This window comes from Pongo pygmaeus, chromosome 5 (assembly GCF_028885625.2).
Source record: "Pongo pygmaeus isolate AG05252 chromosome 5, NHGRI_mPonPyg2-v2.0_pri, whole genome shotgun sequence".
In the NCBI taxonomy this organism is placed as follows: Eukaryota; Metazoa; Chordata; class Mammalia; order Primates; family Hominidae; genus Pongo; species Pongo pygmaeus.
In genome coordinates, this window is record NC_072378.2 from 89,192,081 (window position 1) to 89,216,304 (window position 24,224).

General features: G+C 42.6%; 1 protein-coding gene and 1 long non-coding RNA gene across 4 annotated transcripts in view; one reads left to right on the top strand and one right to left on the bottom strand.

Annotated features, from left to right (window-relative positions):
- Window positions 1-24,224, bottom strand: part of MDN1 (midasin AAA ATPase 1) — a 186,391-nt gene that overhangs the window by 24,605 nt on the left and 137,562 nt on the right. For all 3 annotated transcript variants that reach the window (XM_054491122.2, XM_054491121.2, XM_063666411.1), the window contains exons 64-84: window positions 23,531-23,692; window positions 22,730-23,003; window positions 21,368-21,603; window positions 20,872-20,967; window positions 20,136-20,230; window positions 19,694-19,815; window positions 18,611-18,757; window positions 17,659-17,768; window positions 16,612-16,685; window positions 15,920-16,118; window positions 13,376-13,538; window positions 11,384-11,530; window positions 10,364-10,490; window positions 8,916-9,021; window positions 8,275-8,390; window positions 6,911-7,396; window positions 6,047-6,273; window positions 5,354-5,509; window positions 5,007-5,170; window positions 3,721-3,882; window positions 825-962 (exon numbers count right to left, since the gene is read on the bottom strand). In XM_054491122.2, coding sequence (XP_054347097.2) covers window positions 825-962; window positions 3,721-3,882; window positions 5,007-5,170; window positions 5,354-5,509; window positions 6,047-6,273; window positions 6,911-7,396; window positions 8,275-8,390; window positions 8,916-9,021; window positions 10,364-10,490; window positions 11,384-11,530; window positions 13,376-13,538; window positions 15,920-16,118; window positions 16,612-16,685; window positions 17,659-17,768; window positions 18,611-18,757; window positions 19,694-19,815; window positions 20,136-20,230; window positions 20,872-20,967; window positions 21,368-21,603; window positions 22,730-23,003; window positions 23,531-23,692 — 3,507 coding nt within the window. The remainder of the gene's footprint in view (window positions 1-824; window positions 963-3,720; window positions 3,883-5,006; window positions 5,171-5,353; window positions 5,510-6,046; window positions 6,274-6,910; window positions 7,397-8,274; window positions 8,391-8,915; window positions 9,022-10,363; window positions 10,491-11,383; window positions 11,531-13,375; window positions 13,539-15,919; window positions 16,119-16,611; window positions 16,686-17,658; window positions 17,769-18,610; window positions 18,758-19,693; window positions 19,816-20,135; window positions 20,231-20,871; window positions 20,968-21,367; window positions 21,604-22,729; window positions 23,004-23,530; window positions 23,693-24,224) is intronic.
- LOC129038324 (uncharacterized) lies at window positions 7,006-9,608 on the top strand. Its single transcript, XR_008503125.2, has 2 exons — window positions 7,006-7,070; window positions 8,207-9,608. It is a non-coding gene; the product is annotated as an uncharacterized LOC129038324 (long non-coding RNA).

Here is a 24,224-nt window from a genome sequence, read left to right on the forward strand (position 1 = left end):
TAGTATACACTGATTAAGTTAGATTTGAGAAATACAGGAAGGCCAAAATAACAAAGCAATTATCTAAGGACAATATAGGTCCAAAAAAAAAAAAAAAAAAATTAGAGCTCCATAACATAAATACTAGCATTATTCTTTTGGCTTTTAATTTCTTTCCAGTATTCTCTGCCAAGGAAGGGAGGGAATTTGAATTGGTTTTCTCCTTTATTTTTAATAACTATAAAATTACCTTAAATACAAGTTTCTGATCTGATTTAACTTAGAATATAAGTGATACACCCAACACACACAAATCACTCCCAAATGAGACAGGCATTTAAAAAATCCATGCAATGTAACAATCTTAGTCCACAGCATCTGAATAGTTCAGAAGATTGCTTGATTCCAACCAAAAAACGATACAGATTTTTTAAAACACTCTATGCCTTAAAGATAAACAACAGCAAAACCTATTAACAGCAAATTTTGGCATTATTGTTTAATGCAATTATCACTTAAGATAGCCAGGCCTTTTATGCTTAAAAATACTATCAAAAATACTCTAGAAAATCATCAGTAAATATCTGCCCATTTAAAAAAAAAAAAAAGTAAAAATCATTTCTTCCATAATTATAGCCAAAACTAATGATGGAGTTGCCAGGTTCCTTCCTGTGGATTTTAGGCTTTTTATTTACACCCACTGCCGAAGCACCAATATATCTAGGGCTCTGTAGATCACAGATTAAAAATTATTAACCTAGTAAAAACCATTTTTATGTGTAACTTACATGTTGAAAAGAAAGAGAGTGATCTTCTGTCAACTCTATACCTATGTGAAAACATACCTGTTCTTCATTTTCTATCTGGTCACTCACATCCTTCATGCCCTCGCCTTCTCCAATTCCACCTCCCTCATAGTCATGGAACTCAGTTGCTCCCTCTCCAGCTGAATCTTCCATAAATTCTTTGGGCAAGCAAAATCCCTTAGAAAAAAAGAAAAATGAAGTGAACAATTAGGCACAAAAGCAATTTTAAAAGATTTTCATTCTTGCCACAGGAAAACAATTTAAACACATATTGAATTCTTTTTCTAGCTCATTATCTTAAATCCGCTGGAAGTACAGTAGACTTCTGACATTCTTTTCCTCTTTGGTGCTAATAGTTATGCAGTTTCACAGCTTGACATCAGATTTAACATATGACTTGACTTTGTAGAAGCCTCTGGCATGTGGTCATTTGTCACTCTGCCAAGACAAAAACCTAAATGAAGTATACTAGAAGGACAGTATTTTGGAAAAAGTCCTTGAGTAAGGGCAGAACAGGCTCTGGAGAGAACATAGTCAGACATAGTAATAACTGAAATGTTGAAAAAAACTATTTTATACAGGAAAATAACCTGAAAATACTAGCCTGCTGAGCAGAAGTAAAAAGAAAAAGTAGTAGTGACTCTCTATCAGAAATTTTAATTTTGTAAGAGAAAATACATACTATGAAGATATATCTGAGGATGAGAATGCACAAAAAAATAAGCTGCTAATTAGCAAGGAATTAAGATCCCAAACCAGTAAACACTAATTATGACTTGGTTACACAGAAACAGCTACCTGCGGATCAAGAGCTTTAATTACAACCTAGATCTATTATCTTAGTACTGTCTAACCTACTTTCAAGTTCCCTTGGAACTACTCAGAAAAAATATGAATACAATTTGGACACTTAGAAAAATTTTTAACAAGGCAAACCCACTTTCAGGACATATATTCTCAGAATGTTGATAGGAAAATACAGTTTGGCTTACTTGCTTAATTTTCCCATTGAACTACATTATTTAAATGAGACACATTCAGAAATAGACGAAGAATACGACCACATAGGAGGGAGTTTCAGATGCCCTTACCAGAGTATATTATTGCAGTTGGTACGTCTGGGATAGCCACAGGGCTCCCAACATTCTGCACATATCAGAACCATTCCTACCCGCAAACAAAGGTTTGAAAGGCCAAAGTCATTCTACAGCCTGTCAGACAAAAGCTACGGTGCAAATGGACAAATCTAGCTGAGCCAAATCTCAAGGCACCCGAACCATACATTTTCCTGCCACTGTCTTTAGCATACAGTGTTTTCTCCAAGAAGCAACAGAATGTTAAGGCTGGCTTGGTGCCCACCAGAGGGGGAGAAACCTGAGACTCATTCTTTTACTTACTCTTTCTTATTATTATTATTACTGTTACTTATTATTACTACAGATAAACATATTTATCCTCTTGATACAAGGCATTAGGCTTGGCTTCCACTTTTTAACTCTTTCCAGTATTTCAGAGACTTGGAACTAAGAACTCTTAATTGTTTATAAGAAATCTAGACCCCATCTTCAGTTTGTAAATTCATATCTTCCTCAAGTACATCTCATCTGTATTTAGCTTGGAGAAAATCTTAGAATGCTAAGGAAGAATAAAAACAAAACTTATATACTCAAATGCAGGTGGTTCTCACAAAAATGCATACGAGTATAGGCAGATCTCATTTTACAAATAAGGAAATTGAGGCTTGGTGAGGTTAAGAGAGACCGAGAGCTGGATATCTCTATGACTAGACCTACCCACACCATGTTGCTATTAGATTTCACTGTCTACTGCCTGAGTTTCAAGGGGAGGGTCTACAATCTCTACAACCTCAGTGCTTTTCACAATACCGGGTACATGGCTGAATGAACAAATGACTTCCCTGCTAAAGAAAAAAACTGCCTGGGCGCAGTGGCTCACACATGTAATCCCAGCACTTTGGGAGGCCGAGGTGGCCAGATCACGAGGTCAGGAGATCGAGACCATCCTGGCCAATGTAAAACCCCATCTCTACTAAAAATACAAAAATTAGCCAGGCATGGTGATACGTGCCTGTAATCACATGGAGATTACAATTACAATTACAATTTTGGAGATTCTGTCTCAAAAAAAAAAAAAATATAAATATATATATATATATATATATATATATAAAATGTATTTTTTTTGAGATGCAGTTTTGCTCTTGTTGCCCAGGCTGGAGTGCAATGGCATGATTTTGGCTCACTGCAACCTCCGCCTCCCCGGGTTCAAGCAATTCTCCTGTCTCAGCCTCTTGAGTAGCTGGGATTACAGGCACACGCCACCATGCCCAGCTAATTTTTGTATTTTTAGTAGAGACGGAGTTTCATCATAATATTGGTCAGGCTGGTCTTGAACTCCTGACCTCAGGTGATCCACCCGCCTCAGCCTCCCAAAGTGCTGAGATTACAGGTGCGAGCCACCACGACAGGCGGAAAAAACTCTAATAATAATAGGCCCATTATCATTTAATCATAATTACACCTACATGGTTAAAAGAAAACTTAATAGCCTTAAGGGTTTATCCTACAACTCTAGTTCAAGAGTTATCTGAAGAAGATTTAAATTGGGGATGGGAAGGGAAGGGTGTTAACAGACAGCAGCAGCTTTTAGACAGCGCTGGAGTTTAGGGAACTCGTCAGTTTGGGGGATAGGGTGGGTTGGGGATAGGGGGTATCATCTGCAGGTTCTGAGACTTTAGTGGAAACAGCGTTAGCAAAAGGATGCCAGACAAAGCCCTAAATAATCCACAGGCAGAGCAAATCACATCCTGCTATTTGTGGTGGTTCAAAATAAAAGCCTATTACACCAAAGACTAATGACATGAAATTTACTTGGGTCCCTGCTGCTCACAGTGCACCATGTGAACAGTCCTTACCTTCTGGGCAAGCTCCGTAAAGACCTGGGCAAGCACAGAGAGCAGCTTTGCAGTACTACGGTGAGTTGCTAAAGACATGGTCAGGAAGAAGAGGACGAGGTCTGAGTAGCTGGAGAGGACCGGCACCAGGCACACCAGCAAGGAACAGGATTGGCTGAAGAACTGAGATCAAAACAAAACAAAAGGCCTGCTCACACTGCTTGGCAGGTACCAGGTTTCCATTCTGGAACTAGATAATGGTGGTAATTGCACAACATTGTGAATGTACTAAATAGTACTAATGCCAAGTTACATGTATGTGTTTGTAACCTCCACCTACCCCAATACACACAGCTCACTGAGATTTCTTCATTTACATATATCGTCACAAAAGTACAATCTGAAACCAACGTCTCCTTTGGCTAACAGTGTTGGTTTTTTAAAAAGAGAATGTTGGCCAGGCACAGTGGCTCATGCCTTTAATCCCAGCACTTTGGGGGGCCAAAGTGGGTAGACTGCTTGAGCCCAGGAGTTCAAGTTCATGTTGCCTGGGCAACATGGCAAAACCCCATTTCTACAAAAAATACCAAACAAAAAAAAACATATAGCCAGAACCCATCTCTACAAAACTTTAAAAATTAGCTGGGCATGGTGGTGCATGCCTATAGTGCCAGCTATCTGGGAGGCTGAGGTGTGAGGATCACCTGAGCCCAGGAGGTCAAGGCTGCAGTGAGCCATGGTCACGCCACCACACTCTCCAGCCTGGACAACAGAATGAGACCGTGTCCCAAAATAAAATAAATAATAAAAATAAAATGTTTATAAATAAATTCTGCTGATTCAAAGTTAGCACAGGAGGCAATGCTACAGAATAACATACAATGTCCTGCAAAGTAAGTTGCTTCTCTGGACTTACTGTAAAGACTACAACTGCTTACTCTGTTCGCTTATTGTAGTGGGAATGGTAGTTACATAGGATGGCTGCTAAGCCTCAGTTGATAACATCGTCTATCAGTAACATCAAATACTTGGGAGTATGTGAATAAGATATGAAAGAATCCTAATATAATGGATATTCTGAATGGTTGGCATTTCTGCACCTATGCATCTAAAAATTAGCTAGCAAGCCCGAAGCTCTTCAAAGCTTGTCAATGACTTTGCACGTATAAATAAAGAGACTAAGTTCTTAGTGATTTTGGCACTGAGGCCTGCTCTGGCACTTATCTACGTGGAGGGAGGTAAAGCCCACTCTGCCTTTGCTCAGTGCATTCTGAAGAGGAAGAAGTTTGTAAAGAACAGTTAGTTACCAGGTGCTTTGCTGCTGTGCCATCCTCACCATACGATTTCAGCCTCTCCAACAGCTCGGAGATGGCAGAAATTATTTTCTGCACGTGCAAAGTGCTCACATCGGCCCAGAAGTCATCCTCTAAGAGTTTTGTTAGATGTCCTGATTGCAGTCTCTCAAAGCCTGCTGCCTCATTCATTCAGAGAAAATAACAACATGATGAATAACAGAAAACAAATCCTTTCATCTCTATCCATGCAGTTATCTGTGTCTAACATCCATCCTTAACTATTTAGCCACAGAAATAAATCATCAAATACAAAAATTAAATCAGGCATGCAACTAATTTCTGCCTGATTTCAGACATACCATACTCTTCTTGTGAGCTTGCTTGGTCAGTGTTCTCCTCTGCTTTTTCATTCTTTCTTTCTTCTAAGTTCTGGATGGCACAGAGGATGGCTCGGATGGCAATTTCCATTTGCTCTGAAAAATCTTCCACAAATCCTTCGTCTAACATTTGATTTCCTAGCAGGTAACATGGTGCAAAACAAACATACAAACAAAAGACACCAATCATTTGCTTTAGTGCCTCTGGAAATCATTAAAAATACTCATTTATTGATGAGCCACTGTGTCAAGCTGTGCCAGATACAAAGAAGAGACAAATTCCTTGCCTCGATAAACCTACAAGTTTATTACCTTGTATTAAAACATTTTTACTAAAATAATGTAAAAAATATAAAAATAACAGTTAAGACAGTATGAATAAACACTAACTTAGTCCAAATATCAGTGCCAAGCTTTTTCAATCTAAGAGAAAACTAACAGACAGTGAGCTGATGCTGCCTTCCTATGTGTGTTACAAAGTACGTAACAGGCATCCAAACAAATGGGGCAAAAAAGTTAAGAGCTGTGGATTTCAACTGCACCTCCCTGCCTCAGAACCCTGGACAGGTACATGTAGACCAAAACATAATGTGTCTTTAGGACAATGAGACTTACATCTATAAGACATCATTTCTACACTGGACTTTGATTCCCTGACTGAACAATATTCCTTACCTCCTTGGCTACCTGAAGTAAGCAGATGTGTCTTCCAGGTAGTAAAGTCAGCCATGGCTTTACTAATTTCTCCTCTTACATATTCCAGACTTTCAACTAGTGCGATTTGTGAGTCTCTTTGTTCAACCTCCATCCCTGGAAGAATGAACAAGGACTCTAGGCCCTGCAAATGAACTGACACCTGGGACAAGCAACTCAGCGCAGAGGAGCAAACTTCAAAATCTTTCCTGCAACAGAAATGCCACAATGTTGAAAGGAATGCATTACAATTCCCACAAACACACACCCCTCCCTGCAACCACTACAAGATATGCAAGGTAGAACTCACCATAGCTGAAGGTTTACGGCTAAACACATGCCACAAAGTGCTGTGCAGGTCCACTGAGTAACAGAGGACTGAAGCACAATTATTTTCATAATTTGATTCTATTACTAAACACCTAGGTTTAGTAATGGAATAAATTACTAAATTTATTTCATTAATGATATATTCCATTAATTTATTCCAATAAATGATAAATTTATTCCATTAATGATATTCCATTATCATTAGTATTTGGTGTGATAGGCTTTTATTTTGGACCACCACAAATGGCAGGATGTGATTTGCTCTCCCTGTGGATTATTTAGGGCTTTGTCTGGCATCCTTTTGCTAACGCTGTTTCCACTAAAGTCTCAGAACCTGCAGATGATACCCCCTATCCCTACCCCACCCCATCCCCCAAACCGACGAGTTCCCTAGGCTCCAGGGCTGTCTAAAAGCTGCTGCTTTCTGTTAACACCCTTCCCTTCCCACCCCCAATTTAGATAAGCACAATAAGAACCTAAGCACACAGAGAAGTGTAAAGACATAGACACACTTACCAAGAATGAAAGAGGGTCTCACAAGACTGCTGTCTAATTTTGTCAACGTCAGCTTTCACTGTTTTAATGGTTTTTATCATCTCTGTTAATCTCATAGTTGACTGTTGCCAAAGCTGATCCTGTTTCCGCATCCGGCAACCAGAGGGCAGCTGACTTCCAGGTATTGGAGATGGGTAGCTCAGATTGGAAGGAATTAGGTCCAGAACTACTCCACAAAGTTGTTCCTTGCTAAGTTCTGGTCGTTCCAGGCAGGGGGCAGGAGGCTGCCCCAGTACCTGGACATTGCCATGGCCTGGAGCTGGCCCTACACTGGGACAGCACTGGAGGAGCCAGGAGAGCTGCTCGAGTAGGATCTGGCACTGCATGGCCAGGTGCTGCAGGCGCTCTGTCCACTGCTGCACGCCATCCTGAGGGGGGAAGGCCACGGGGTAGGCCTGGGGCCCCATCAGCCTGCTGTGAATCTCTTGCACACAACTGAGGAGGTTCCTATACAGAGAAACCCATGGGAAAAACACAATGAGTGGCACCTTAAACCACTTTACCAAATTGTTTTAAAAGAAATTTGTGTTTCTGAACAAGCATGGGCTTGTTCATACAGTCAACAAGGAAGAATCCCCCAGATAGGTAAAAAGTCTGTTAAAATGCCTCCCAAAGTACTTAAACCCATCCCTCAGTCTTTCAGCAGAAGTATCACAACACAACCACACCACTACAGTGACTTCAACTAGCATTATCTAGTAAATGTGCTGTACTTTGCTACATAAACCCTAATGAATGGAGCAGAAAATACCTGAAGCTAAAGTGAATAGTCTGGAAATACTATCCTTCAGCCATGAATCCATTCAACAGATGACGACAACCTTCCTAACTGTCCTTATCTCTTAATTATTTGTTTCCATTGAGGAGCCTCCATGTATGGCTCCAATTGCCATTTGGGGGATCCTCAAAGCCTAAGTAACAGAAGCAGACTCAAATCTCATCAGTGCCCAAGACCATCTCACCCTAATACCATGAACACAAGCCTAACTATTGGCCCACATGGTCTTTCAGCAATGTATATCCTCATTCCAGACACAGGTATAGTTCACCCATGACAATTTTCACTGCCTGACACAGCCCTGAAATCTCCGCACCTCCATATTCTCAGGAGGTTCAGTCAGAGCACGGAGGTAGAGAGACACTAGAGGCATATCACTGAAAGCAAGGGGCAGAGCTGGGAGAAACCCTACCTGCCTCTTTGGGCCTTAAATTCATTTCACAATTGAGAGTATGTCTTATTCCTCTCCCCATATGCAGCAACTCTGAGCTGACTTGGATCTAATTCTTCCCAATTCACGCCACAAGCCCAACTCATCGGCTGATACCTGAGGATGATCCACTGCTCACTGAGCGTGGTCAGGGAGCGCCGCTGTCGGACGAGCATCTTCATCAAATGTGCTGAGAACCCTCTGCACCGCTCCACGTTGCCCATGCCCATTTCCTGGCAGAAGGAGAAGGAAAAACATGCTGAAGGGGCTGCTGACAAACACCACCCACAGATGTGCCTCTAGAAAGTTGTTTCTACTATAAGCGTCAGACATGCCGCACTCTAGAGGTGACACATTCATTTTTTTGAGCAGTGTTTCTCCAATTATGCTTGCACAGATCATTGATATTCCACAGACAGGAACTGGATTTAACTCCAAAATGCATTTATTAGTGCTCTTTTCTCAATTCACAAAGGGAAGAAAGATCTAAAGATGGCATTCTCAATTTGAAGTTTTTAATTTTTCTTAAACATTAAGAAAATTTGTCCTGCTGGCAAGTGTAACTGAATTTATTTAAGGTGTTCTGATTTTGCACAAAATTACATTGATTTATATTTTAAGTTTAAGGATGTACTGCAAAAAGCTCAGTTCCACTAACAGGCTGTTATCACTTAACAAGGTCTGAGAATGCGGCCCTGGGATGAACAGAACAAGGGCTTTCCCTGAGCCCCTTCAAGACTCATGTTCTATCATTCTACCTTGGCAGGAGTTGCTAGTGCTGCGTTAAGCCTGGCATGCCGTGCAAGAGAGCGATAAAAATACTTCTGGCATCCATCCCATGAAGACGAGATTTCTGTAAGCAGCCTGGAAAAGATATCAACATCGTTTACTTAATCAAAACCATGCTCTCCCACCCCAGATCCTGAAAACTCAGATATTGGTATATTTGGCCATAACCAAGAGTCAGCTGTCTGAATAGGTTTATTTCTATGAGGAATCATTCAGTGAGGCACTCATTAGTCCTTTACTTAACTCAGCACTGGAAGTATCAGGGGAAATAAATTATGCTGACAATATGGTTTCTTCAATGAAATCTTCCTATCTTGGCAGTGGAGGCTAGGGGGTCATAAACTCTGATGCCTACAGGGGCCAGGCAAATAACATAAGAGGACTAAGGACAGCCAAGCATAAAATGATGCATGGCAGTGACAGCTGACCTCAATGTGGGGAAGACACAGGGGTTGTTGAGGGCTCAAGTAAGCTGGAGAGCATGTGTCCTATCAAAAGGAGGAAACTACTATTCAGCTATAGCAATGCTGACTGAATGGGAATGCAAGCCCACTTGGCAAATTTTCCTGAAAAAGAATGCTTATGTAAAATTTCCCCTTTCTACAATGTTCTGTTGAATTCAAATTTAAAGCCCTGGGAGCAAATAAAACACACACGTGTACTATACCCAGTTCATGGAAAGCATCATTCACAACATCCTCTGCTGTGTTGTAAATAGAGGTAGCTCTGCCTGTCTCAATAGTGTATGGACTCGCAAATTCAATAACATATTAGAACTTATGAGGAGTGTATGTATATAGAGCAACTACAAATATACCATTTTCTAATAGATTTCCACATGTATGATCAAATGAAGCAAGTAGACCTCAGGAAAATCAAAAGACAAAAAAAAAAAGGAAGAAGAAGAAGAATGGAGAGGTGAATGCAAGGAAGAAAGAGAAAGAAAAGAAATTTTTTTTTGACAGAGTCTTACTTTGCTGCCCAGGCTGGAGTGCAGTGGCGTAATATCAGCTCACTGCAACCTCCACCTCCCAGGTTCAAGCGATACCCCTGCCTCGGCCTCCTAAGTAGCTGGGATTATAGGCATGTGCCACCATGCCTGGCTAATATTCTGTATTTTTAGTAGACACAGGGTTTTGCCATGTTGGTCAGGCTGGTCTTGAATTCCTGACCTCAAGTGATCTGCCCACCTGAGACTCCCAAAGTGCTGGGATTACAGGCATGAACCACTGTACCCAGCCTCACACTTTCATTTGAATGTCCATCAGGAGTCAGATCCTAAGCCAGGCACTTTTGTAAGTGGTAGCCACAGTGGTATTGCTATCCCCATTTTTGCAATTTGCAAATGAGAACAAGGAGTTTTAAATTACTTGCTCCGTTTGTAAGTAGGGAAAAAACAAAACAAAAACAGACAAACCTAGAATCAGCCTCCTGAGTGCTGCTGACAATGGACAATGCGCTCCGGAGATCTAATGGGTGAAGATGAAGCATCTCTTGAGGGTTTTTTGAACGGGCCCAAGCAAGACCTTTGCGATACGACAAACCTAGGAAATAAACAGCATTTGTTTAAGCAAAGATGCTTAGTAGAGAATGGATGTGCCCCCTCTCCCCTGCTACTCAAAGCAAAGTCTTCTAAACAGCATCACCTGAGAGCCTGTTAGAAATGCAGACTCTCAGGCTGCACCCACACCAACTGAAACAGGATCTGTAGCTGCACTTCCACAAGATTCCCCAGGTGATTCACATGCACGTTCAAGTTTGAGAAGCACTGCTCTCTATGCTATGCTGCAAGCATATGGTACAGCACATGGTGACAGAAATTTTAAAAATACAGATTCTGCCAGGCACGGTGGCTCACGCCTGTAATCCCAGCACTTTGGGAGGCTGAGGCGGGTGGATCACGAGGTCAGGAGATTGAGACCATCCTGGCTAACACGGTGAAACCCTGCCTCTAGTAAAAATACAAAAATCAGCCGGGCGTGGTGGCACACGCCTGTAGTCCCCGCTACTCGGGAGGCTGAGGCAGGAGAATCGCTTGAACCCAGGAGGCAGAGGTTGCAGTGAGCCAAAATCACGCCATTGCACTCCAGCCTGGGCAACAAGAGGCGGAGGTTGCAGTGAGCTGAGATCACACCACTGCACTCCAGCCTGGGCAACAGAGCGAGACTCAGTCTCAAAAAAATAAAATAAAATAAATAAATAAAAATATAGATTCTGAGAAACCTCATACAAAGCGGGAAATATTTGGGAATCATGGATGGCTGGTCATAGGATTTTCCTGCATGTGAGTGGAACTCTTAGACATCTGGAAACCTTGCCTGTACCTTCTGTTGTCCACCATCTCAACTGTCTATGGAATTTCCCCCAATCAGTCATGTCATTTCTCTTCCTAAAAGTTGGTGACTACATTTCATTGGGTTTCAAGTGAGAACCTTACCAATTTTTGCAAGGTGTTTAAAGAGGTCTGACAAAGCTCGCTGTTTTTGCATGAGAATATGCTTGGCTTCTGACCGCTGCTTCTCCTTCTCTGCAGAGGGTTCCACCTTTAAGCTCTGTAGCTCACTCACAGAGGAAATCACTTCGCCTGTAAGGGAAAACAAGGCGGAGAGGGGAGACAATAAGAAAATCCCGGGAGGGTCTGGTAATGTGTTTGTTCCCAACACCAGGGACCTTTTGGAGAACAAAGGCCAAGTATCATTCATCTTTATACCCTGGGTACTTAACACAGTCCCTAGCATTTGGTAAAATCTCATTAAGTGTTTTAACCAAACTGGTCAAGGTGCATGGAAATAGAAAAATAACACACAGGATTTCAAATCTCTTGACAATGACAACCCAAACAGCAGCAGTCATTCTTTTATATTTAGGGCTTTTATAATCAATCAAGCAAATGCACTTATTGAGCACCAACTATATGCAGTGTATTATACTAGAAATTTATAATCACTTGGCAATTTCAGATTAATATAATATGTATTGAGTTTCCACTTGTAGCTGGTACATGGTAAATTCTCTTTTCATGTGCACAACTTCAGAAGCACCTACTTGTAGCTCCATTTTACAGACTTCAAGAAAGGCTCAGTGAGGTCTAGTCACTATCTGAAGGCCATGTGGTGAACGAGTAAATGAGCCAGGACTTGAACACTGGCCTACCTTACTCCAAAGCCCAAGTTCTTTCTATACAGTACCAAGCTGCCTTCCTGAATACACGTGGGTACCAATAACACAAGGGTGCCGCCTCCCTGTTGCAGGCAGTGTTATAGGCTGGGTTGTGTCTTCCCCCTCAATTCATATGTTAAAGTCCCAACCCCTAGAACTTCAGAATGTGACTGTATCTGGAGACAGGGCCTTTAGAGAGGTAATGAAGGTGAAATGAGAATGGGCTCTAATCTAATCTGACTGAAGTCCTTAAAAGAAGAGATCAGGACACAGAACACACAGATGAAGAGTGACCATGGGAGGACACAGTGAGAAGGTGGCCATCTGCAAGCCAAGGAGAGAGGCTTCAGAAGTAATCAACCTTGCTGACACCTTGATCTTGGACTTTTAGCCTCACACTGAAGCCACCCAGTCTGTGGTACTGTATTAAGGCAGCACTACCGGCCAAATATAGGCAGTCACCAGTGAGCACAAGGACACCAAAGACATCAGATTGACGGTGTGGGAGAGTTAGAGGATGAGGGAGGCTTTACACCCCACAGTGCATCCCCTCTCCAGGAGATGCAAATGGATCTGTATTCCACTCACCCCCACCCCTAGGCCTGAGTCACCTTGAGCAACGGCTGACAAGTTTTAAAAAGGAAGAGCTCCCTGAGATTAGACGCAATCTCATTAAAGGAAGGCCAGCCGCACTGACAGCACACTCACTGCAGTTGGGGGGTAGATGGGGTAAAGGAGGTAGTCAGAGGCTGCCAGGGGCCCAAACATTATATTAAATTCTGGGTTCCCTTCCCAGCTATTGCTGTGTTACACTATGAGATCTTGGCTCTCACCTTCCCTAAGCAAAGACAGCCTGAGAAATGAAACTGCTGTGCCTCTCTGAAGTGAAGAAAGCAAGAGGATGGGGATGAATCCTCCTCAAGTGAGACAACTTTTTGACAGTGGGGACAGCTTAGACACTGGGAAATCCACCTCTGTGCCCCTTTACTGGTAACACCAACCAACAGGAACTAGTATAGACAAGGCTCTCATAAAAGATGGCACAGTGCCAGGTTACATGAGAGGATGACAATGTGAAAATTATGACTGTGTGTTCTCAGTAGGCTCCTGTTTCTGAGCTCTGTGGGTTTTTAAGCCCACTTGCTTATTCAATCAACTGTTCAACACTACACAAGGTATCAAAAAAGGACACAGTTGCCACATTCTCAGCCCTCCTGCGCCACTGAGGAAAACAGAAAGATCCACCCTTGACTTGGATGCTGGCACCCACCTGTGAACTGATCAAGGCCCTCCACAAGGCGAGGCAGGGGGCTCTCCTTCATGAACATCAGGCACATCTTCCTCATGCGTTTCCTGAGCTTTGGCAAGCGACGCAGAAGCTCCCCTTCCAAGCCGGAAGGAGCAGCGCCCTGACACCACTCTGGAATTGTGGCCTGTGAGACAAAAGACAGGTTAGCCTCACTGCCAAGAATGACAGGCATCATTTTAACCTGCAAGGGAACTAAGTTTAACTGTTGCACACACAAACACATCCCTAGTTCAGCAAATAGAGAACAAATGTAGTATCACTAAAATTAAAAGAGACATACTGTGGATATTTAGAAAACCATATTACTGCTCCATATGAGATCATTATAACTGAAGGACCCCCATGCCCCTACATCCAGCAATGCTTGCTATGACAGCCACAAGGAGACTCCAGTTCTGAATTATGAACAGAGTAGAATAAATAATATCACTGCTGCCCTTAAGGTGCTGAGCCACATTGTGTTTCTCAGACACAGTAGCCAAGCAAAACTGGTCCTACTCCTGTGACCATTTACCCCTAATTAACAGTTCAAATTTCAGGAATTCAGATTTCTTTTCTTTTTTTTTTGAGACAGGGTCTGGCTTTGTCACCCAGGCTGAAGTGCAGTGACCCGATCTTGGCTCACTGCAACCTCCGCCTCCCAGATTCAAGCGATTCTTGTGCCTCAGCCTCCCGAATAGCTGGGATTGCAGGCATGCATCACCATGCCTGGCTATTTTTTGTATTTTTAATAGAGATGGGGTTTTACCACGTTGGCCAGGCTGGTTTCGAACTCCTGGTCTCAAATGATCCGCCTGCCTTGGCCTCCCAAAGTGCTGGGATTACAGGCATGAGCCACCGCACCTCAGACACAAGAATTCAGGTATTATATGAAGGGAAGAGCTTTCGTCCGTCAAGGGCATATTTTCATTTTTTTTTCCTTCAGGAATAACCTGAAACTCCTATGTTGTCATTATTAGCAAATCAAAATTGTTGATCAGAATGACAGAAGCAGTGAGCTGACAAATACAGTCAAAAGAAAATAAATTTGGTAGCCATATCATATCTCTGCAGCCATCTTATGGCTGTATGTTCAGTTTCTATTATGAGTTTTGAACCACTAAAATAACAAAAATAGCTTAAGGACTTTCATTACTAACTCTGTGAACCCCAGGTAGGAAATACAATAAGAAGACAAAGCCAATTACTCTTTAAAAAGTAATTTTTTTGGAGAGACAGGGTCTCATACGTTGCATAGGCTGGTCTCAAACTCCTGGGCTCAAGTGATCCTCCTGCCTCAGCCTCCCAAGGTGCTGGGATTACAGCCATGAGCCACTACGCCTGCCCAGAAATTACTCTCCTGAGGGGTGTCTTCCAATCCTGGAGCTCCCCACACCCAAGGACATGAAGCAGGAACATCCATTCTGTAACAGACCTGCTAACTCAAGATGTATCACTGTTAAATTTTCAGGAATTTTGCAAGCCAAATCTTAACTGTTGGTGCTTGAAATTGGCCATAATGGGAGTATTTACACCATAGTAATCAGCATCTGCTATAAACCAGCACATCATGGCACATATTCACACCCTGTGCAGTAGCTTCCTCATGTGGTAGCCCACAGGCAGCTTAAACAGCATATTCTTAAACTGATGCTTCAAATCTTTGCTCATAGCAGATGAAATGTTCACAGGTAAAAGCACAATTATTCTCACAGGCTGACATTAAATTTTAAGCAGCAAGGCCAAGTGCGATGACTCATGCCCATAATCCCAGCTCTTTGGGAGGCCGAGGCAGGGAGGATCACTTAAGACTAAAAGTTCGGCCGGTAGCGGTGGCTCCCACCTGTAATCCCAGCACTTTGGGAGGCTGAGGTGGGCAGATCATGAGGTCAGGAGATCGAGACCATCCTGGCTAACACAGTGAAACCCCATCTCTACTAAAAATACAAAAAATTAGCCAGGTGTGGTGGCAGGCACCTGCAGTCCCAGCTACTCGGGAGGCTGAGGCAGGAGAATGGCATGAACTCAGGAGGTGGAGCTTGCAGTGAGCCGAGATCGTGCCACTGCACTCCAGCCTGAGTGAGACTCTGTCTTAAAAAAACAAACAAAAAAAAAACAAAAAAAACTAAAAGTTCGAGACCAGCCTGGGCAACAAAGTGAGACCCCATCTCTACAAAAAAAAAAAAAAAATTAGCTGGGCATGGTGGCATGTGCCTGTGGTCCCGGCACTCAGGAGGTTGACGTGGAAGGATCATTTGAGCCCAGGAGGTTGAGACTGCAGTGAGCCATAATCATGCCTGGGCAACAGCGCAAGACTCTGTCTCAAAAAGAGCAAAAAAAAAAAACCCAAGATTTTTTGCCTTATTCTGCAGGGAAATCAGGCAAACAAATACATGCTATATATGTCCAAAGAACAAGATTTCAAAGGCATTTTCTTGTCTAGTACTGAGGCATGCCTTGCACATAAAACACAGATCCCACTTGACTGGCTTGGGAATAAGCCAGCACTGTCCCACAACCAAGTACCTGCCCAGCTGCTGGTCGGGCTAACAGGGTCTCCCTCAGTGCCCTGTTCAGATTCTGAACGGAAGACAGTTCACTTGCAGCTCCATCTGTTGGTCTGGGCAAAAAGTCAGGCTGTTCTTCCTTGTCACTCTCCACCAGGGATGACCGGCAGGGTTCACTCAGGACTGCTTCAAATTTCTTCATGAATTTAAAGAGGGTCCTGTCCCCAGGTAATGACAGAGATAAGAAGAAAAAAACTGGATTAGCAAGTGAAGAAATATAAAAAATACATTATCATGCATCCATACATAATTTAATATCCTGTACCTTTTATATACAATGCTCTCCTTAAATATTAATAGTTATTTTATTTTTAAGAGAAAAAGTATGGCAGGTACTGTTATCCTCCTTTTCTAGAAGAGAAACTAAAGCCAGAAAGAATGGGATTGCTTTGCTCAAAGTATACAGCTAGTGGGTGGCAGAAGACTTGAGACATAGCCTGCTGTCTCAAGGCACACTAATCCTTAACTGCAGGTAGGCTTTGCTTGGAGAAGAAGGGGGTGGTGTTGAAAGCAACATCAAAACAATCAAGGTGTTATTTTTTGAGAAGTTTAACACACTTAAGTTAGGTTATGGTAACTATGTTGTCTTGCTCCCTACCACACAAAATTCTATTCTATTTTGGTTGTCCCCAGTTTTAAAAGATGGATTACCTGTGTGTCTTTTCTACAGATTGCTTAATGGACCAGAAGCTGACATCATTCCACTTGGAAATCTTAACAAATTCCTGTAAGATAAATGATGTTCAAGAAATGACTTTATAAAGCTAGTGTCATTCTGTTTCTTTCTAGATTTCTGTTCAGCGAAGACCAGAGCCCACTCTATCCCAAACACAGGACTGTGTGTCAGTGAACAAGTAAAACAAGTCTAAAAAAGAAACCATGGGCCAGGCGCGGTGGCTCACACCTGTAATCCCAGCACTTTGGGAGGCCAAGGTGGGCGGAATCATGAGGTAAGGAGATTGAGACCATCTTGGCCAACATGGTGAAACCCCGTCTCTACTAAAAATAGAAAAAATAGCCGGGCTTGGTGGCTTGCACCTGTAGTCCCAGCTACTCAGGAAGCTGAGGCAGGAGAATTGCTTGAACCCAGGAGACAAAGGCTGCAGTGAGCTGAGATCGTGCCACTGCACTCCAGCCTAGGCAACAGAGTGAGACTGGGTCTCAAAAAACAAAAACAAAAACAACACATGTTTTGGTCTCAAACTGATTTAAAAAAAAAAAAAAAAAAAAAAGAGTGCTGCTACAGTCACTAAGTCACCTGACATATACTCCAGCTTAGGAACCACCAAGTTAGTCATGTCCCTTGTACCATGGTTGGTTCCACAACCACTGAGAATATCAAAAAGAGAGGTCCCTCCTTCCCCCATGGTAATTCAGTAGTGTGTGGACCAATACAACATGGCATAGCTCTGAGGTGGGAGACAGGCCTGGGCAAGGCCAGGGGAGCACAAACAGATTTCTGTGGCAGTCCTCTGAGGAGGCTCTGACTGGCCACTCCACCAATCCCTCACACACTCTGCAGGTGACAAAAGAAGCCAATGCCACCGATGTACATATTGCCATCCTCCCTAGCAGTGGCAATGCTCACCTCTGTTCCCCTAGGTCCCTGCCTCAGTGTTAAATGGATAACATGGTTAACGAAAGAGAATTTGCTGATTTTGTCCTCCCAAGAGTGATCATGACAGCTGTTCATCTTACTTTAAGTTCTTTTTCTAGGGGGGAACGAAGTTCCACAATTTTGGCCTGGACCCGGTCAAAGAATTGCTTGTAATAATGGTACAAATTCCATAGAACACTGCAAAGTGAATCTGGAAGAAATGAAAAGGAAACAAAAACACCACACTTGCTGCATGTGCTACTGGGGCCAGCTGTGGCCTTCATATTTCAGTGATGACCCTTCCTCATTACTCTCTATGCCATGAGATTACAGTGAGTTTCACAGGTGCATTATTTAGGGATCCTGTCTGAGTTTAGCATTTCCCAGAGATGCAGGCTGTCAACACTCCCCTATTTTTCACTTCTGCTTATAACAGATGTTTTTTTGCACTTTTGTTCTTGAAGATGATGTACTCCTAGGTTCTTCCAAAATCACAATGTCAAATTCTTTCTGTGAATCTTATTGTAAAATCAGCAGAAACTGAGCTTTTTTTAAAAGATGGCATATTAAGCAGTTCACCTCAAATGCTCATTCATGTACAATCTATACTCATCTTGTAGTGAGACTTTTATCCCAGTTGCTGTGGTCAGGGAAAGTACTTGACAGCGGGCAGTTTAAGGTGCAGTTCCTTGATGGCTGGCAGTGCTCTCACTGGATGAAAGAAACTAATAATGGCCTGGATCAAGAAGCAGCTTAGCAGGACATTTACCGTGTCTAGACAGAGAGATGTGCTGCCTCAACATGCTAGGTCCTGAGATCTTCATCTGGCAATTTACCTCTGCCAGAGCTCACTAGTCAGTGCTAAACTTATAACCATCTGCACCTCACTTTGAATATTCTTCTCTATATCTAATGTGAATTGCATTAAACATAACTAAATGTGTCTTGTTTAAAACCTAGAGTGCAACAAGGCACCTGTCTCATGTAGAAAATTCAAAGCCTAACTCATTTTAGTCGTGCAATGTCAAAGCAAAGGAAAAAAAAAATCCTCACCCTTTCCTTCAACCTGTGGCATCAGCAAGACATGACAATGGAAAACCAGTAACATCTGAAGTCGCACATGGAACTCTCCCAGCGAGGATCCTTCAATAAATGCTTGTAACGTGCTGACCAGCAACATCAAGGTCATCTGTTTGTCATCTTTAAAAATTCAAAGAGAAAAATATATATGTTCCTTCGACCATGACTCCCTATTCCTAACATGCACGCAATCTATTTGGGATACTATGGATGGCCAAGAGGTAGACATCACAATGTGAAGCTCTCAAGCAAGGACCATGGCCAAATTCTAAGCTGATTTAAAAGTAACAGGCCGGTGTGATGGCTCACACCTGTAATCCCAGCACTCCGGGAGGCCAAGGTGGGCAGATCATTTGAGGTCAGGAGTTCAAAACCAGCCTGGCCAACATGGTGAAACCTCGTGTCTACTAAAAATACAAAAATTAGCCAGGCATGGTGGTGGGCACCGGTAATCCCAGCTACTCAGAAGGCTGAAGTAGGAGAGTCACTTGAGCCTGGGAGGCGGAGGCTGCAGGGAGCTGAGATCGTACCACTGTACTCCAGCCTGGGCAACAGAGAAAGACTGTCTCAAAAAATAAATAAATAAAAATAAATAAATAAATAAATAAATAAATAAAAGTAGCAGCTGCACATACAGCAGGTGTTAAGTGCACTCACAGCAAATTATGAAAATGAATTATAAGGTGCTTGTCACAAGTATAAAATAAAAGACTGTTCATTCAAGCATGTTGGCTACTACGTACCAAAAAGTCAGCTTTCAGTTTGACTTCTATCATGGACATAGAGAAGAAGGAAACCTTATCATACGACTGGTTCTCTAGACTTTTGGAGAAGACATTTAAACCTCTCAGACTTTTGTTATTATTCTCTCAGTTAGATAAGCGTGATTTACAGTTTTCTTGGCTGACCTCTCAGAAATATCATGAAGTCAAATGGGAGGCATTCCCATGAAAGTCGTGTAGCGGGAGAAGCGGGAGCAGGAAAATCCTACACTTTGCAGCACTCCATTTAGCCGGGAAGCTCTAAGTGGGCAGGAAATGTACTGCTAGGCATTACCTTCCTGTTCTTCTGTTTGTTCCTGCATGTGCTTCTCAAGCATCTGATAGATGGAGAACCAGTGCTTGGTGGATTTCTCAGTGTGGCGCTTCATAGTATTATCCAAACTCATGGACCAGCAGCTGAAATGAGAAGAAGCCAAGGAGGCATTTAGGGAAACCCATTTGAAATATCTGAAACCAGAGATGCAGAAGCTACATGCTCACTATTCTCTCCTCCCAAATGGAGATGGAGGAGCCACCTGGTTTCCTCCCTCAAGAATATATGCTGTTGTCTGGACTGTATTCAGGTCATTTTAATACCCTACTTTTAACTCTGTGATTAATAACTGAAAAGCACATTCTGTAGCTGTAATACAATATAAATCCTGAAGAAATTTAAACTACCAAAAGACAAAAGCCCTTACAACCTAAGTTTAGGAGAGGGAAGGAGAGTCACTTACTTCAGCTCCAGTTTACGCCACCGAATGATCATCTGACTGATCGAATCAAGATGTTTCCGCAAAGACAAAGCTCGACTTGCATTTTCCTCCCAATCCTAAAGAAACAAAGATAAAATTTACTACAGACATTATTCAATGCCATAATCACCTCCTCCCTCAAGAACATCTTGAACTTTGCTTGAGTGAAGACTACTGGGCCCTTAAACAACTTGCACCAATTGTAGGAATGAATTTACAGTGTATCCAGCTTCAAGTTCTTTCTGTTCACATGACAGAACTCCACCAGAGCCAAGTTTAGAGGCTGGCAAAAAAGCACAGTGTTTATAGTCTGGAGCCCGAATTCGTGCTCTTTGCTGTCTGACCTAGAACAAAGATATGTGGCCCTTTTCTGTCCAATGGGGAGGCAACAGCTAACTTAGAGGCCATGAGGGCATTGAGGGGAACCGTGTTATGTGGGCACTCAGTTGGACTGAAGGCCCACCTGGAAGGCTGGGAGGAGTGCAACCTCATTACCGGTAGATACTGCATCCCACTGGATAAAAGGCAAGGCAGCTAGCCCTCACCACAGGGGCAACAGCCTCACTTGCAATGATCTCACCCCATGCCATAAAAACCAAGGATGTTTATCTTTTTCCAGCCCAAACTATAATTTTCTGTCTAACAACAAAGGTGCCACAAGATGTATCTTTTGCCAACTGACCACCAACTAAAATGAGGAAGAGAGGGATTAGCTCACCTGTGCCTTTGCCAGAAGGATCTCTAAGCCATTCAGGAACTTTGAGATGGGACTGGAAAGTGGGAAACTACGAATTCTGTCCATTATAACCAGGAGCTGCAGAAATAAAGATTTGGGTAATACTCAGCAGGAATACCAGTGATCCTAAGTCACAGGGTACTGAAGAGAGTCCTGACCAGAAGTTTCCCCCCAGTTCTCTACTTTTAAAACACCTCTGAAAAAAAAACAGAGCAACATGGCAGCATTTTATTATGTGGTCAGCAACTCCTGACCAACAAATAAAATTAACAGAATCCCCAATCATTTATACAAGAGAAATACAAAACTGGTGTGTTCATCCTGCAGTTAATAAGTAGCATCTCATTGAACTGCAGTTCTTTAAGCCTTTGTTTATATGTATACATGTGCAAGTGGGTGCCCCCAGGGATAATGGTAAGGCTGCATCCTCATTGCAGATTCAGTACTGTGAGCATTCCTTCCTCAACAGCTGCCCTACCTGTTCAAGCGCTGGGTGTTCTGGCCAGTCCTGCAGCAAGTGACTGACAGCCTCTGAGAAACCTTGAAGCACAGGTTGACACCGCCGTGCTTCTGGAACATTGGGATGCTGGTAGAAGTCATAGGGCCCATCAGGTTTCACCATCAGGTCCGAGGGTGCCTCCCCAAAAAGAGTGTTATGGGAGAGGGTACAGGCCAAAAGTTGGCTGCCCAAGAGTCGGTCATTCAGTTCAACTCCTGTGAAGTTAACATCATGGTAAAGTCAGTGAATTCAGTAAGTTGATCTATCAACATGTCAAAAAGATGTCAGCAACAGGGCCAGGTGCAGTGGCTCATGTCTGTAATCCCAGCACTTTGGGAAGCCGAGGCAGGCAGACTGCTTGAGGCCAGGAGTTTGAGACCATCCTGGCCAACATGGTGAAACCTCATTTCTACTAAAAATACAAACACTAGCCAGACATGCATGTGCCTGTAATCCCAGCTTCTTGCCGGCCTGAGGCACAAGAATTGCTTGAATCTGGGAGGCAGAGGTTGCAGTGAGCTGAGATCATGCCACTGCACTCCAGCCTGAGAAACAGAGCAAGACTCTGTCTCAAAAAAAAAGAAAAAAAAAAAAAAAAAAAGAAGGAAAAGAAACATCAGCAACAATGAACTAATTGGGACTAATGAATGCTATTCTCCCCCAAAGCAATATTGGCCTAGAGAAATGTAATCCTAATACTATAGTAGCAACCTAATACTATAGTAGCAACCTAAAGCTCTCAAGTTTCTGGAATGTGCAGAGGAAGTCAGAAACTGCCTAGGTATAAACAAATGGTGTAGGGGTTAACTCAGTGCATCCAAATTCTCAGTTTTTATACCTATTCTAGGTAAACAGAAAGGAAACTTAAAGCCTCCTTCCTACTTCTATGAAATAATGCCAAGAAATCATGTAGGAAATTGCAATGAACCAACTATTAAACCATATTCCACAAGATTGGTTGCTCCCAGGTATATAGTATTTCATTTGAAAAGCACTAAGGCTATTTGACAGCAGAAATAATGCTAAGGAAAAAAAACACATACACATACACATTTAAATTAAGTCCTTATCCTTATTTTCTTAATCCCTCACCCCAGAGGATCCAAACAATAAAAATCCATCTTTTTCTTGGCCTATTTGTACACTGATGAAAATCCATCTTATTACAGAATCCTAAATCAATTTTCTTGAATCAGCTTCAGTTTTTTAAGCCAAGGAAACTCCAATAAGGAATTATGCGAAAACAGGAAATTCATGAGTGTGATTGTTACAGAATAGCAACAGTATCTATTTGCATTTGCTTTCATTTCCCAGAGGCATAACAAAAGTAAACTACCATACCCATCAGGGGGTAGAAGTGTGTCACAAGCGATGCCCCAGTCTGATAGCAAGACAGAAACAGGCTGAGGTAATGCTTTGCTTCATGTGGCGGCAGAGTCTGTTGATACCAGAGGGATCGAGCAAAGTTGAGACACAATTGCTGGTGTATCAGCATTACTGCCTGCATTGAATTCTGGGAGAGGAGAGCTGGGTTTGTGGCTGCTTCCTCTTCTTGCCCATCTGAAGTTCCTTTGTTCTCCTCCAACGTTGGCTGTACCAAAATATCTGCAAAGTCCTATAAATAGCATTAGAGCAATTGAACTTTTAAAAATCAAAATCTACTTCTAATCAGACTAAAAGGAAGAAAGAAAGCATAAGAATGATTGAAAAAATGAAATAGGACTAATATATGTATTAAAATATATTTTAAAAGACTACAGGCTGGGCACAGTGGCTCACACCTGTAATCCCTGTGCTTTGGGAGGCCGAGAAGGGAGGATCACTTGAGGTCAGGAGTTTGAGACACCCTGGGCGACATAGTGAGACCCTGTCTCTGTAAAAAATATAAAAACTGGCAGGGTGTGGTAGCATGCATATGCAGTCATAGCTACTTGGGAGGATTGTTTGAGCCCAGGAGTTTGAGGCTGCAGTGAGCTATGATTGCGCCACTGCACTCCAGCCTCGGTGATAGAGCAAGAACCAGTCTCTAAAATACATACATACAGAGAGAGAGATAAAGAGGAAGAGAGAAAGCCATCAGAGGGAATGTATATGGCATCAAGGGAATTCATTCCAGAACAAACCCTGCCACCACTGCCCTACCTTTTCATGCAGGGGGAACTGTTTTCTGAACTCCCGTTCTTCCTCCTCCTCGTCACTCAGGGCTGTCCTAGAGTTCCTGCTCCTGTATCTATACAGGCTACTTTCCTGCTCAGCCTTCTCTTGGGCTATGCGTTCCTGCTCATCCCACTCATTGATGATTTCCTGAAAGTCACACAGACAGAAAGAAGCTGAGCTTTCTTTGCTGAGGCATTCACAAAGGCAAGATTTGCTATTAATTTCTCATGAAAATGAAAGTATCATGATTCAAAAACAAATAAAAGCCAACATCCAAGAAACTAAATTCCATGGAATAAAGAGCAAATGGGTTTTGTTTTCCAAGTGTGTAGCCTCAGCAACCAGTTTCCTAAATCCCCTCTGCTGTGTCACTGTAATTTTGAAGGTGTAAAACTTGCCACAGTACAGCTAATGGGAACTTCCTGTCAAGAGGTAAAGGTGCTTTGTAACAAGGACAGACTCAGGGTTGGCCGTGAGAGGGTTGTGGTTCAGACAACACTTGGGTGGCACCCCAAGTGGCCAAGGGGTTCAGAAAAGAAACACTTAGACTAGGGACTGGGTGGTCAAAGGGCACGAATCAGGCAAAACTGGAATGCGTCTTACCAGACACTTCTGAAATTCCCTACCACTTCTAAGATTTTAGATCTTTAAACTGGCAAAAATTGTAAATTAAAGAACC